Below are 12,674 nucleotides of genomic sequence, written 5' to 3'. Positions count from 1 at the left end.
TGGGGTCAACCACACACTCTTCATTGCTGTTGGTTCAGGCTGCAACTTTGCTTCTTTTAAAAAGCAATGAATCTATTTATTTTAGTGTTTATTTCCTGTTTTATTTATTTTATTGTCTCTTGTTCTGTTTGTTTATGTACAGCACTTTGTTGCGGCTGTTGTTGTTTTAAAGTGCTTTACAAATAAAGTTGAGTTGAGTTGAGTTGCTGGTTAAAGTCTAGTTTAAGTTAAATATAATATATATATAATATGTGAATTAGCTTTGCCACCTTACATTAACCCTTTGATGCACAACATATGGACAACCCTCCTAATGCACAACATGGGTCAAAAATGACTCACTCATCCAAATTTGATTTAAAATTAAATGACCTAATACTATAATAATAGTAATTTGTTTCAAATAGTTACTTTCCACACTCATATATTTAATATATTTAACATGTTTGTGTATCATTTTGTCACACATACAGTTTATCTGGAAGGTTTTCACAGCGCTTCACTTTTTCCACATTTTTTTTATGTTTCAGCCTTATTCCAAAATGTATTAAAATCATTTTTCCTTAAAATTATACACACAATACCCCCATAATAACATTTTGGACCCATGTTGTGCATTAGAAGCGTAGTGATACAAAAAGGGTTTTTATTCAAAAAGTAAGAAATGAAAAACAAAAATTTAGGATGTATGATGATCAAAAACAAATGGATTGAGGAAAACCTGGAATACTGAATGATGAAATTAATTTATTGCAAAGATATAGAAAATTAAAAACTCAGTCGGGTCACTTTAGACCCATGTTGTGCATCAAAGGGTTAAGGAAGACATGGTACCATAGTATGAATAGCTGCCCCCTCTTAGTTGATTAGTCAACTAATTGGTTGTTAAGATTGAATTAGTCAATTAGTGATTTTTTTCATGCTGAATGATTTATTTCCATGAAACATATGCACATCTGTCTTTGTTGTGGAGAAACACAGCTCTACAGATCTTTCTGTTTAATCCAAATCCAAAGTTTAGGTGATGAAACAAGTGTTAGTTGAGTAATTGCTTAATGAATGTTCCTCACAGGGGGAAGCAAAAGGTTTTTGATGTTCCCCTAACATTCACCATCGGCTGGAAAATAAGAACAATAACTGCTCTTCAAGATGTCAGTAAATCATTTAATGTTTGTGAATCATCTTACAGCCTTTTACAATTATTGTACAAGGGATAACGTCATGCTGGATGAGTGTCACATGAAATACTTTTAGTCACCGTCATAAAGAAATGGTAATAACGGCTAGTGATTATGTTTATAGACATTCCACAAACCTTTTAAAGATTGTTGGCGTTTTTTTTTGCCTTTTATTGGACACTGCCAGAATGAGAGGCAGACAGGAAGCATAGTGAGCATAAATGATCCTTCACTTGGCCACTGGACACCCAGCTGCACAGACTTTAAGTTAAACTATAAGAGCACAGTTACAAATATATCTTAACTTAATATCAGCTACTACCTTGAGTTCAGGTATCAGAATCAGAATCAGAATCACTTTTATTGTCACTGTACCTGGGTACAATGAGATTAATAAACACCACCAAGTCAGTGCGAGAGACAATGTCTCAGAAATAATAATCATAATATACAAATAATATACAAACAGACATAAGGACATAAGGTGCACACTGAATTGCAGCAGTGAAAAATAAATATGGTCCATATACATGTGAGATATTGCACTTGTTTTGAGGTATTGCACAAGAGGGAAGATCAGTTCATACTGCAGTTATGGTGATTATGGCCTTGGGAAAGAAGCTGTTCTTGAGTCTGTTTGTATCACAAGAGAACAAGTGTGACCATTAGTACAAGTTACTTACAGTAACTACAAGGCTGCATCCATTTTCTCAAAAACTCTCCTCTTCCTTATTCCATCCTTTAGTGCGGAGGCCAGATAAATGGCGGAGACATTGCTGTATTTGCATCACGCGCAGGTCACAGCGTGTGTTGGCATCCGGCCTGTTTCGTATGCAGCATGTGCAACGAGCTCCTGGTGGACCTCATTTACTTTTACCAGGACGGGAAGATCTACTGCGGCCGGCACCATGCCGAGAGGCTGAAGCCACGCTGCACCGCCTGCGATGAGGTAACCGCCCTTTACATGCACACACACACACACACACACACACACACACACACACACATACTGTGTTATCCACACATGGATGTGTTAACAGTAACACATTGAACATACTGTGCCTGTAATGTGGGATGGTGTCGATAGAGCTATTTATTACTTGTTTGCACACACACATTTTGAACATATGCATGTCTGCATAATTCAGTCTGCTGTCATGTGATGCTCACAGGCATCCCAACACACCTTGACATGGTGTAGCACCACGTGCATGGGTCTTTTCTGGTTTAACCCATTGAAGCCTGGAAAGCGGACACGTCGTTTTGTAGTATTTGTATAAGCTCTCAAATACTTTTTGAATTTCATTTCTATCTGCTACAGAGGCTGAAAAATTTATTATTTAGTAGAAGCGTTGACACTTCTGTTGAATTTTCAGAAAAACTTCAGGTTTTAGGGGCTTATTTTCAAAATCGCCCAGAGGTTTTACAGGCGTTTCAGGCCTCAATGGGTTAATGGGGTCAGCTCTCAATATCTTGAACTTCCAACCATTAGCACTGACTTCACTCACTGCAAATGGGGACAAGGACGCTGTTAGTACTTAAGAAGCACCCTAGTGTTTTAACAGCAGCGTAATTAAAAGTAAATGCACCATCTAGATTTAACCAAGTCCCCACACACATTAGCCTCCTACACAAGTCAGTGACAAAGAGGATGATCTAAGAGTACTAAGCTGCAGAGGAGAAAGTGGTGGCGAATGAAGGGGAAGGAGGGGCGAAGCCGAGCCTTTGTCCTGTCATTCAGCGCGCAGTAATAACCCAACTGAGGTTTTACCTCCGAGGACCTGTGATAAACGATACTCTTTCTTATCTCTCCTTTCTTAGATCATCCTTGCGGACGAGTGCACTGAGGCAGAGGGGCGTCACTGGCACATGAAGCACTTCTGCTGCTTTGAGTGCGAGACTGTGCTGGGGGGCCAGCGCTACATCATGAAGGAGGGGCGGCCCTACTGCTGCTCCTGCTTCGAGTCCCTCTACGCCGAGTACTGCGACTCCTGCGGGGAACATATTGGTATGCAGCCAGCATCAATCACTTTCAATACAAACTGCATTAACAGGTCATGCAAAGGAATGCTTGTATAAAAAAATCTAATGCTAAATGCATGGATACATGGAAAAAATTAAGTGGAACATTATTGGACTGCAGGTATTTTTAAGAAGGAAAAAAGAGTGACCTCATTTTTTTTTTCGCAGCAAGTAACACAGGAGAAAATAGCTAGAGTAGAAAGGAAGTGGCCTGGTTTTTTGCAGTTTATCACTGAATGATGTCATGGTGAGGCATTTGAGTCAGGGGCACATAGCAGAGGAACAGAGACTTGAGCTTACAGAGCACAGAAATATGTACAGTATATATCATGCAGCATTAAACCAACCTGGGGCAAAGGCATGACGGTATCAAGTGACATTTCGCCCTTAGGATCTGTTTTTATCTCAGACACATGCACAAAGCGTCAGTTAAATGCTAATTTAAGCATCTCACAACTGAGGCAATCCCGTTGAGAGGAGAAACTGGGGTATTTTTCAGTGGGAAACCTTCATATTAGCACCTCTTGGCCCCATGCCACCTCCTGTTAAAACTCTGTCTGTGTGTGTGTATCCCCCGACAGGATGCCCAGGTGTGATTTTGGCACATACCACTCAACAAATTTGCTCTGTAATTATTTGTTAGACAGGATACAGAGAAGTATTTGGCTAAAAAACACAACTGATTATAAATTGAAACCATCAGAGAACATGCTTGGACCAGATGGCAGCCATTAGCAAATAGCTGGTTTTCTTTCCCCCTGCAACAACTGCAGGCGTGCTCAAAATGCAATGTGTTTATACAATGCTGGGAAAGCTCCATAATGAGTTTGTCCCCAGGCTCAGCTAAGTTACAGCCTCCAGCTCTATTTTCTCACTCAACAAGCAACTTGTAATGTGCCACTATTTTCACATTAAACAGCATTTTAAATGAAGACATTGTAACTTCAAGCTTTGTGATGAAGACATGCTTTGTGTTTTCATTTTTGCATTTGTACATCCCATAATCTTATTTTACATAAACCCATATGTATGTTTCCTGCAGGCATTGATCAAGGCCAGATGACGTACGATGGACAGCACTGGCACGCCACAGAGGGCTGCTTTTGCTGTGCCTGCTGTAAACGCTCTCTGCTGGGTCGGCCTTTCCTGCCCAAGCAGGGTCAGATCTTCTGCTCACGGTCCTGCAGCCTGGGGGAGGAACCCAACGGTTCGGACTCCTCCGATTCGGCCTTCCAAAGTGCTCGCTCCACCAGAGAGTCCAGACGCAGCTCCAAGGCGGGGAAGAGTGGAGGTGGAGGGGGTGGAGTTCAGACTGAGAGATTTTCTGGAGAGGTGGACCCACTGTCTTTACAAATGGATCTTCTGAGTCTCTCCAGCCAGACGCCCAGTCTGACTCGCGAGCCACCTGCCTGGCAGAACCAAGAGCAAGCAGGTGACGGCTATAATTACGAACCGCAATCAGACCCAACTGCCAACCCCACCCCTCTCCAGCTCCTCAGCCAGTGCAACATCAGGACTTCCTATAACCCCACCTGCTCTGGACAGAATAATCAACAGCAGGATCACAGGATAAAGGAGAACGGGGGTTTAAAGAGACCTCCAATCTCAGCCATGAAGGGCCAATCTTTAAATGAGATGTGGTTCCAACAGCAAGCTCCAGAGGAGTATTATCCACCCAAGCTGAGGACCCAAAAGAGCTTCACAGAGGTGTCCCATTGTTCTCAGCACCACAACGGCTTCTCTTCTGACAAGCGCTCAATCAGTTTGCACGGCTTCCAGAGGGACAGAGAGGCAGGACCTCCGGCGGCAACCCAGGTGGCAAGGAGCAGGAACCCCATCAATGCACTTAACTTCACAGAGCAACTGACCCCTCTGGAGCAGACCCCAAGAGGATCCATGGAGTCCCTGGCCCTGTCCAATGCAACAGGTGTGTATGGTAGTGTTTCTGATTTGGCACAATCTAAGAACAAAAAAGGTTTAATTCTGTAACTAAGGTTCTATGAATTCTTTGTGTAGAATAAAAATGGGACATATTGTCAAACTGAGTTTCTAAAACCATGGAATTTCACTGGTATTGTATCAGTGTAAAGTAATCATGACATCCCTAGTTCAATACACTTACACCAAAGTATTTACTGAAATGTAATGGGATGACACTAAATAACAGGCAAAATTGACACTAATTCAACTCTTATTTCCCAACAGGCAACTCTGCAGATGGAGGAGGAAAGCGTCAGGAGCACCTGTCTCGTTTCTCCATGCCGGACCTGAGCAAAGACTCAGGAATGAACGTATCAGAGAAAAGCAACATGGGCACCCTCAACTCCTCAGGGCAGTTTCGTAGCTCTGAGTCCATTCACAGCCTCGCCGCCAATCAGCCCTACATGGAAATGGAGCCTCCCAGGTCCGCCCCGTACCAGCTGCAGTACTGTGACCCCTCTAGCATGGGTGTGGGCATGGGAATGACTCATTTACCACCTGGCTTCACCTTCCAGGAGGAGGATAGGGTGAGTTTGGTGAGCAGTGCAAACGCTGCTCGCTTACCACCCATCAGCGAGCGCAGGGTGGGTGGTGTTGGCAGTGGAGGAGGTGGAAGGGGAGCCGGTATCCGGATAGAAGCTCCAGAGGAGACTCCCCAGAGGCGCCGGCACCACCACCACCGCTCCCGGAGATCCCGTCGGTCTCGTTCAGAAAATGCGCTCAACTTGGTGGCAGAGCGAAGGGTGAGACCTCAAGAAAGACCGCAGCTGCGTGTCCGTGAGGATTACGACCGTTTCCCGCCACCAAGAAGCGCAAGGGACCAGTTCGGAGTTGGAGGAGGAGGGGGAAGATACCAGCCCCAACCCTTCAGGCAGTGCCCCAGAACCACTTCAGACCTGACTCTTCAGAACCCTGGGGCCAGCCGACGCACTGGCTTGAACCAATACTCCTGGGATGATTACGATGACGATGGCTGGTGCTCCACCTGCTCTTCATCCTCCGAGTCAGAGGATGAAGGGTACTTTCTGGGGGAGCCCATCCCCAGACCCATCCAGCTGCGCTACCTCAGCAACCAGGAGCTCGTCCATAAGTACAACAACGCAGGAATGGGAGGACCCAACCGCAGCGGGCAGTTACACACCCGAAAACGCAGAAAAAGCAAGAACTGCATTATCTCCTAACATCCTGCCGTCTGCTTAAGGAAATGACTCTTTGTCCAGCTTGTATACACTAAAATCTTCCATCTGGAACAAGAAAAAAAACTCACAGTCCATTTAATAAGTGTTGTTGAGTGTTGAATATCAAGTAATTAAAAGTCAGTGATGAATTAGAGTCGGTAAACAGTGAAAAAGCAACAGTGTTTGCATGTTTGTTCATTTTAATGTTTCGGAATATCTCCTGAGTATTAAGGCTAACACTTACATGCGCAGTTCTATCAAGTCACAACATTTATCAGAAACTGATGTGCAATTTCTTTTTTATCAGAACTTCATTTCAATGCAGCAAACAAGTGTGCAAGGTAGTTGGTTTGGTACAGTTTAGCTTTTTCATGCAATGTGATTAGGATATAGGATATACTGTACTATTGTATCCAGTTCATAGTATGTACATAGATAAATGAATTAATAATTTCACTTAAGTTAAGGAAGTCCATGTAAATATGGTTGTAAATGAGGCCTCACATATTTTTATATTTTGTATGAATAGAATCATTTATGTATTAAATATCTATAATGTAGACATAGAAAATGACAAAAAACAACTTATGCATGTTTTATTTGGCTGACCTGGTCCTGCATTTGGAATAAAGGAGTATTTCAGTGAGTGTTTTTTATTGACAGCTGGTGTTTCTCTCCAGAGAATGACAACACATGTGTCTGGTGTTCACAAGAATGCGTAACAGTCACCTTCTCCATCTGTTTAATGCATAAATGAATGACAATGTGGTGTAGAGGTTGATTAGGAGAGTCACCCTCCACTGGGTTGTTATACTTAAGCGGTAATGGGTGCCGTCACATTCGAACACACAGAGCTTCATTGTCCTCACAACAGATGCCACTGAAGTTCTGCTTTATTACATCAGTCTATACAAGTTGGAAACTGCTGACACAGGTCTGGGGACTTAGTTATTGAAATCTGGTGATGCTTAGTGTAAGTATGTAAGGCATGCTAGTAGTGTGGCTCTATGGATGGCAGTGCAGACGCCACAGTCCAGATCATAGAATGTGTATAAAAATTGGCTCTAGCCAAATTAGTAGAGTTTCATTTTGAAGTCTCAAATAGGCATCTTGTTTTTTTGGAGTCCAAAGTTATGATATGTGGACAAGAGGGCAAAGCCAAGGAGGTTCAACAGGTTACCAGCCCAGCAGGACTATAGGTACTGCATAGCAAACCAAGCCAGTTAATGCTAGTGCTAGCTAGTTTGGTAAGCAAGGTATCTCCATAATACCTATTGGGATTCAAACGTTGGCTAGTGAAAAACAAGATTAAAACAAAATATACTTACCGGAAAAAATATTAGATGGCTCTTTTGAGTTTCTTTTCGAAAACTGACCTCTAAACTCGCTCTAAATTGGACCAGAATCTTTATTTTTGAACATCATGCTCTATTGAGGCATGAAACTAGTGACTGAGTCCATAAAGTATTTAGGAAAATGTTTCAATCAAATGGGAGGTAGGGTCATTTTCTCATTGACTTCTATAAAAACAGACTTCTTTTTAAAACCAGTGGCGATTCACTTTCCACAGTCCTTTAACTGCAGTTTTAGTATTAACTGGCAAATGTTGGCCATGGAAAACAACACCTGCTAATCATCGGCATGTTAGCTTTGTCATTGAGAGCTTACCATGCTGACATTTAGACATTTAGCTCAAATCACTGCTGTTCCTGATTATAGCCTTTTCAAATCCTAAACAGCTTGTCAACGACTCCTGTTTAAATATTGGTAAATACAGTATCACAGGTTGTATCTGTAGGAGTTAAGCAGTGTCATACCGCAAATTGGATTGCCTCTGACGTCCATGTGGTCTGGGGATTACTGGCGCTATAGCCCCCATAATCCACACACACACACACACACGTTTGCAACAAGGTGTGTGAACGGCAATCTCTTGATTAGAGGCGTTCAAGCACTAATGCTGTTGACATGATTGGCACATTAGTGCATTTACTTCACCTAACCTCAACTTCCAAGGCGTGTGCTCCAGTTTTCATGTTTACTCTGGGACACTGGGATAACTCCCAGACGGGGAGGAAAGAGTCCTCATTTAGTCGGCCGTGATACGACTAAACCAGCTGCACAAACATGTGAGATACATTATGTCAGACTGCTGATGGCCTCGTCTGTAAATGTGGACTTTCCCCTCCTTTTAGCAAGTCTTCAAACTACGGCTGCAGACTGTTACTCACATCAGCTGCAAGTTTGGATGAGTATTACTGCAATCAGTCTCTCTGCATGTAATGAGCCACGCAATAAAAACCACACAATCCAGTCTTCAGTAATGTGGATATTATTGTCCTTGACACATGAGCTTCCCTTACATCATCTTTTACTCAGCCCATATTAGTTTGTTTCTTTATTAGTCCCTGGCCAGGCCTTTACCCAAGCGTGGGGTGTCTCCATGTGTTTAATTAAAAGTAAATGAAGGCCGTACGGTGAGGGGTGCCACAGATTGCAGCCATATGCTTCTCGGGCCGTGCCATATTCGAGATATCGCATGCTCGGGAGTTAATCCGCAACCAGAGTGGATGCTTCCAGTGGTGACAGTCGTATTGTTGATCAAGCTGTGACTGACAGTAAATTATTTCCATGAGCAGTTAGGTGCCTTTAGGATAACTCAGTTCACAGAGAGTTTACAGTCTGGTGTCAAAAAATTGTAAGGAAAAGAAAGTTTAATTGTTTTCTGAACATATTGCCATCAATGACACAATGCTGCTTTTCTGTCCAATCTAATGCAGTCACAAACATGTCAATGTAGATATTATTAGTTTAAGATTGTTAACTTGAAAAACATATTCCAGAGCCTATACACTGTTAAAAAATGTTTGTAGAAATTACAGTAAACCCCTTCAAATTATATCAGAAATGGGTCGTAAAATTTAAAATTGTATATCACTGTAGTGGACACTTTTAATTACCGTAAATCAAAGAATAGCACAAAACTGTAACTTTTACTGTCATTAACTGTAGGAAACACAAAGTTTTGCTGTAAAAATATAACATTTTTATGTAAAATGAATGGAGAAATACCATGATGACACAATTACCCTAAAAATAACGGGAATATTCAGTCTAAATAACAGTTTTTGCTGATATTTACATTTAAATGTACAGTAGAAAACCCACTCACTGTCATTTTTACGGTGAAGTTCTGGCAGCCACAGCTGCCGGTATTTTACCGTAAATGAAACAGATTATTTTTTACAGTGTAGTCTGTTCTTATTTATCATCAAGAACAATGATCCCGTTCGGAAAATGGAAAAGCGCTCGGAACATCTAACATCTGGGACTTCACATTTTGGCGCGAGTTCAAACCTCAGCTTCTTTCTCCTCATACTTTCTCCACTCTTTATTCTTCTTTTCAACATGCCAGTCACAAAACATTCACAGTTTGCTGTATTCTTATATAAACAAAAGGGAACTGTGTAACTGCTGGTGTAATAACTACTGAGATTACTGTTGGAGCTTAGCAGCAGAAGCTCAGCCAAATCAGTCAACAACCTTTGCATAAGACAGCTCAGTGTTATTTAGTGCAGGTAAATTTTTAGTTGGTTCTTGATTTTTATTTTTTTACGGGTGGAAAAGAGTCTGTTATGAGGGATTAATTGAGGGTGCAGTAAATCCCAACTAACCTGATTCTCAGTCGTTTTTAAACAGTTAATTGGCTGCAGTCTTATAACTTCTGTCTCTCCGGTCTCCAGTCAGCAGAATAAATGTTTGCATTGTACGTTTCTGAACCACTGCAACCTGTTTTCATTCCTACTTGTGAGTCGTGGCGCACTGGGTTGCACTGCCACATCGCTCCCTGTGAGTTTATATCCAAAAAGTACTTAAAGTAAGGATAAAGATCGATGAAAAATCTGGAAAAGGGTTTGGGGGTTATGACTTTAAAAAATACATCTTGTCTAAATATAACTCTTCTTGTTGTAATCAGAATGATAATAATAATCAAAGTGTTTTTATTGATTTTCATATTCAAACATCAAACATCCCATTCAAGACAAAATAGTAGGATTCAAAATATACATCACAAATACAGGTCTAAACTACAGACAAAACAGTAACAAGACAGATCCTAAATAAATACTAATACCAGACATCAGACATACCCACCACCCGCGTGGTCCAGACACTCTCGGGTTAAAATAAATAGATAAATAAAAATAACAAAAATGACATCAACAACAGTAATAATATTCATTAATTCCAAAATAATAATAATAATAAATAGTAAAATAATAATAGTAATAATAAAGAAATAAATAAAATAAAAAATAAATAAATTTAAAAAAACAGAGGGAGGGGGGTGGGGGGGTGTCAAAAGCTGCCAATTATGTTGGAGCAGATGAAAACTCACGTTCAAAATAAAAAATAAAAGGCTGCCAGACCTTAGAGTATCTCTTAGTGTTGCCCTGCAAAGTAAATCTAAGATGTTCTAATTTAAGGTGTGCCATCACCTCCTCTACCCATCGTTTGTGAGTTGGCGGTGCTGCCTTTATCCAGTTAAGTAAGATCAATCTCCTGGCCAACAATGAAGAGAATGCTATTGCTTTTCTTTGAGCAATCGTTAATTGTGTTTCCTCCGGTGCCACACCAAAAATGGCTGCCAGAGGACCAGGCTTTATATTTTTGTTATAGATGGATGAGAAGGTTTTGAAAATGTTGGTCCAAAACTCTTTTAGCCTGGGACAAGACCAGAACATGTGACATATGTTGGCTGGTACCTGTTTACATCTAGGGCAAGTCGGGTCTGCTCCCTGGTAAATTCTTGCCAGTTTCTCCCTTGTGAAATGAAGTCTGTGTAGCACCTTAAACTGAATCATTGTAATCAGAATGATGACCTTACAGAACTACTGGATGTAGCGTCAATTAAGACTGAAAAATATATATATTGGAAGCAGTTATTTATAGGTTAACTTCAAGGGTTCCAAAACCCATAAAGCCAAGTATGTCCTGATACATATTATGTCAAATACAGCATGCCTAAAATTCCAAGATGTCCAACCGCATCCAGTCGTATTTTGCAGTATCCAAGCCAGTATGCTTTTCTGGCTAGCATAACTCTGTGGAGTATTTATGAGCAAGATGGTCAGAGTGACATAAACCAGTTAAAGAAGCTATAATTTTGTTGTGTCTATTTTTTTCCTTGAATGATAATCATCCATTGAATCACACTGACTGGATTGTTAAGGCCTGACAAAACACACAGTGTCTGGAGAACAGACGGCCATCATTTCATTAACTCTGAGGTATGTGTCTGCACTGGATAAACAATAAGCAAATCAGGTGACGAAGTGAAAATAGACAGAGGTCTTCTTTAAGATCCAGACAAACCCTGTTTACTGGTGCTACAATAGCCTGAAATGCATCTTTTGAAAAAAACATATCTATCTGCTTACCAAGCTCCCCTGTGTAAGAAAAGTTTAGGTTAGCCATTAAAAAATGTGTCATGTTTTTTAATTCTGTCAAATCCAACATTTTCTTTAAAAAAAAACGGACAGACATGCAAAAAAAATATCTTTACTATTTAGTTTTTTATTAATATTAGTTGGAAAATATACACTACTGGTCAAAAGTTTTATAACACACCAACTTTTCCAGAATTTAATTGAAAATTATGCAGTTTAATGTCTCAGTGTACTCTGAAATGAATGCACATTTGCAACATTTAAAATTCTTTATTGAGCATGATAGTGTTTTGAAAGTTAAAAAAAAGATACAAAATCACATTTTATGTTGGACTAAAGGACTAAAAAAGACACAAAATGATCAAAAAAAGACACAAAATGACAAAAAAAAGACACAAAATGACCAAAAAAAGACACAAAATGACTTACAAAGACATGAAAAGAATTCAAAAATGGACAAAATAGCCCAAGACTCCATAGAGTTAAGTTGTTAACCCATTTCTTGTTCCCTGAAAAAGGCCTACTATATAATACTACTATATAATTCTGAAATGTACATTATTTTTCAGTTTTGGTTAAGCTTACCTTTTTTTATTTACCTCTGGCAGTTCACCACTTACCTTTGTACCCTTTCAAGCTGTTCATTTGACTTGAACTGCTTGAATTTCAATAAAAAACTGGAAAAATTGGGGTGTTCTAAAACTTTTGACCGGTAGTGTATATTTTGTACATATTCATAAATGTACCAAGTGGCCTACTCGTGTTTAACACCTGTGTATTTTAATCCATTTCAGTTAGAACATGTAACAGTTTAATTAACAACCACACATGTTAGGTGCCTGTGTGTGTGTGTGTGTGTGTGTGTG

General features: G+C 40.4%; 1 protein-coding gene across 2 annotated transcripts in view; it reads left to right on the top strand.

Annotated features, from left to right (window-relative positions):
• prickle2b (prickle homolog 2b) overlaps positions 1-7,024 on the top strand; it is a 119,940-nt gene extending 112,916 nt beyond the window's left edge. For both annotated transcript variants that reach the window (XM_059328566.1, XM_059328567.1), the window contains 4 exons: positions 1,924-2,127; positions 3,000-3,186; positions 4,243-5,127; positions 5,406-7,024. In XM_059328566.1, coding sequence (XP_059184549.1) covers positions 1,924-2,127; positions 3,000-3,186; positions 4,243-5,127; positions 5,406-6,361 — 2,232 coding nt within the window. In that variant the 3' untranslated portion in view covers positions 6,362-7,024. The remainder of the gene's footprint in view (positions 1-1,923; positions 2,128-2,999; positions 3,187-4,242; positions 5,128-5,405) is intronic.
• Positions 7,025-12,674: the final 5,650 nt, after the last annotated feature.

The sequence above is a fragment of the Centropristis striata genome, chromosome 3 (assembly GCF_030273125.1).
Source record: "Centropristis striata isolate RG_2023a ecotype Rhode Island chromosome 3, C.striata_1.0, whole genome shotgun sequence".
NCBI classification, from domain to species: domain Eukaryota; kingdom Metazoa; phylum Chordata; class Actinopteri; order Perciformes; family Serranidae; genus Centropristis; species Centropristis striata.
This window is presented reverse-complemented; position numbering and strand designations above follow the sequence as displayed.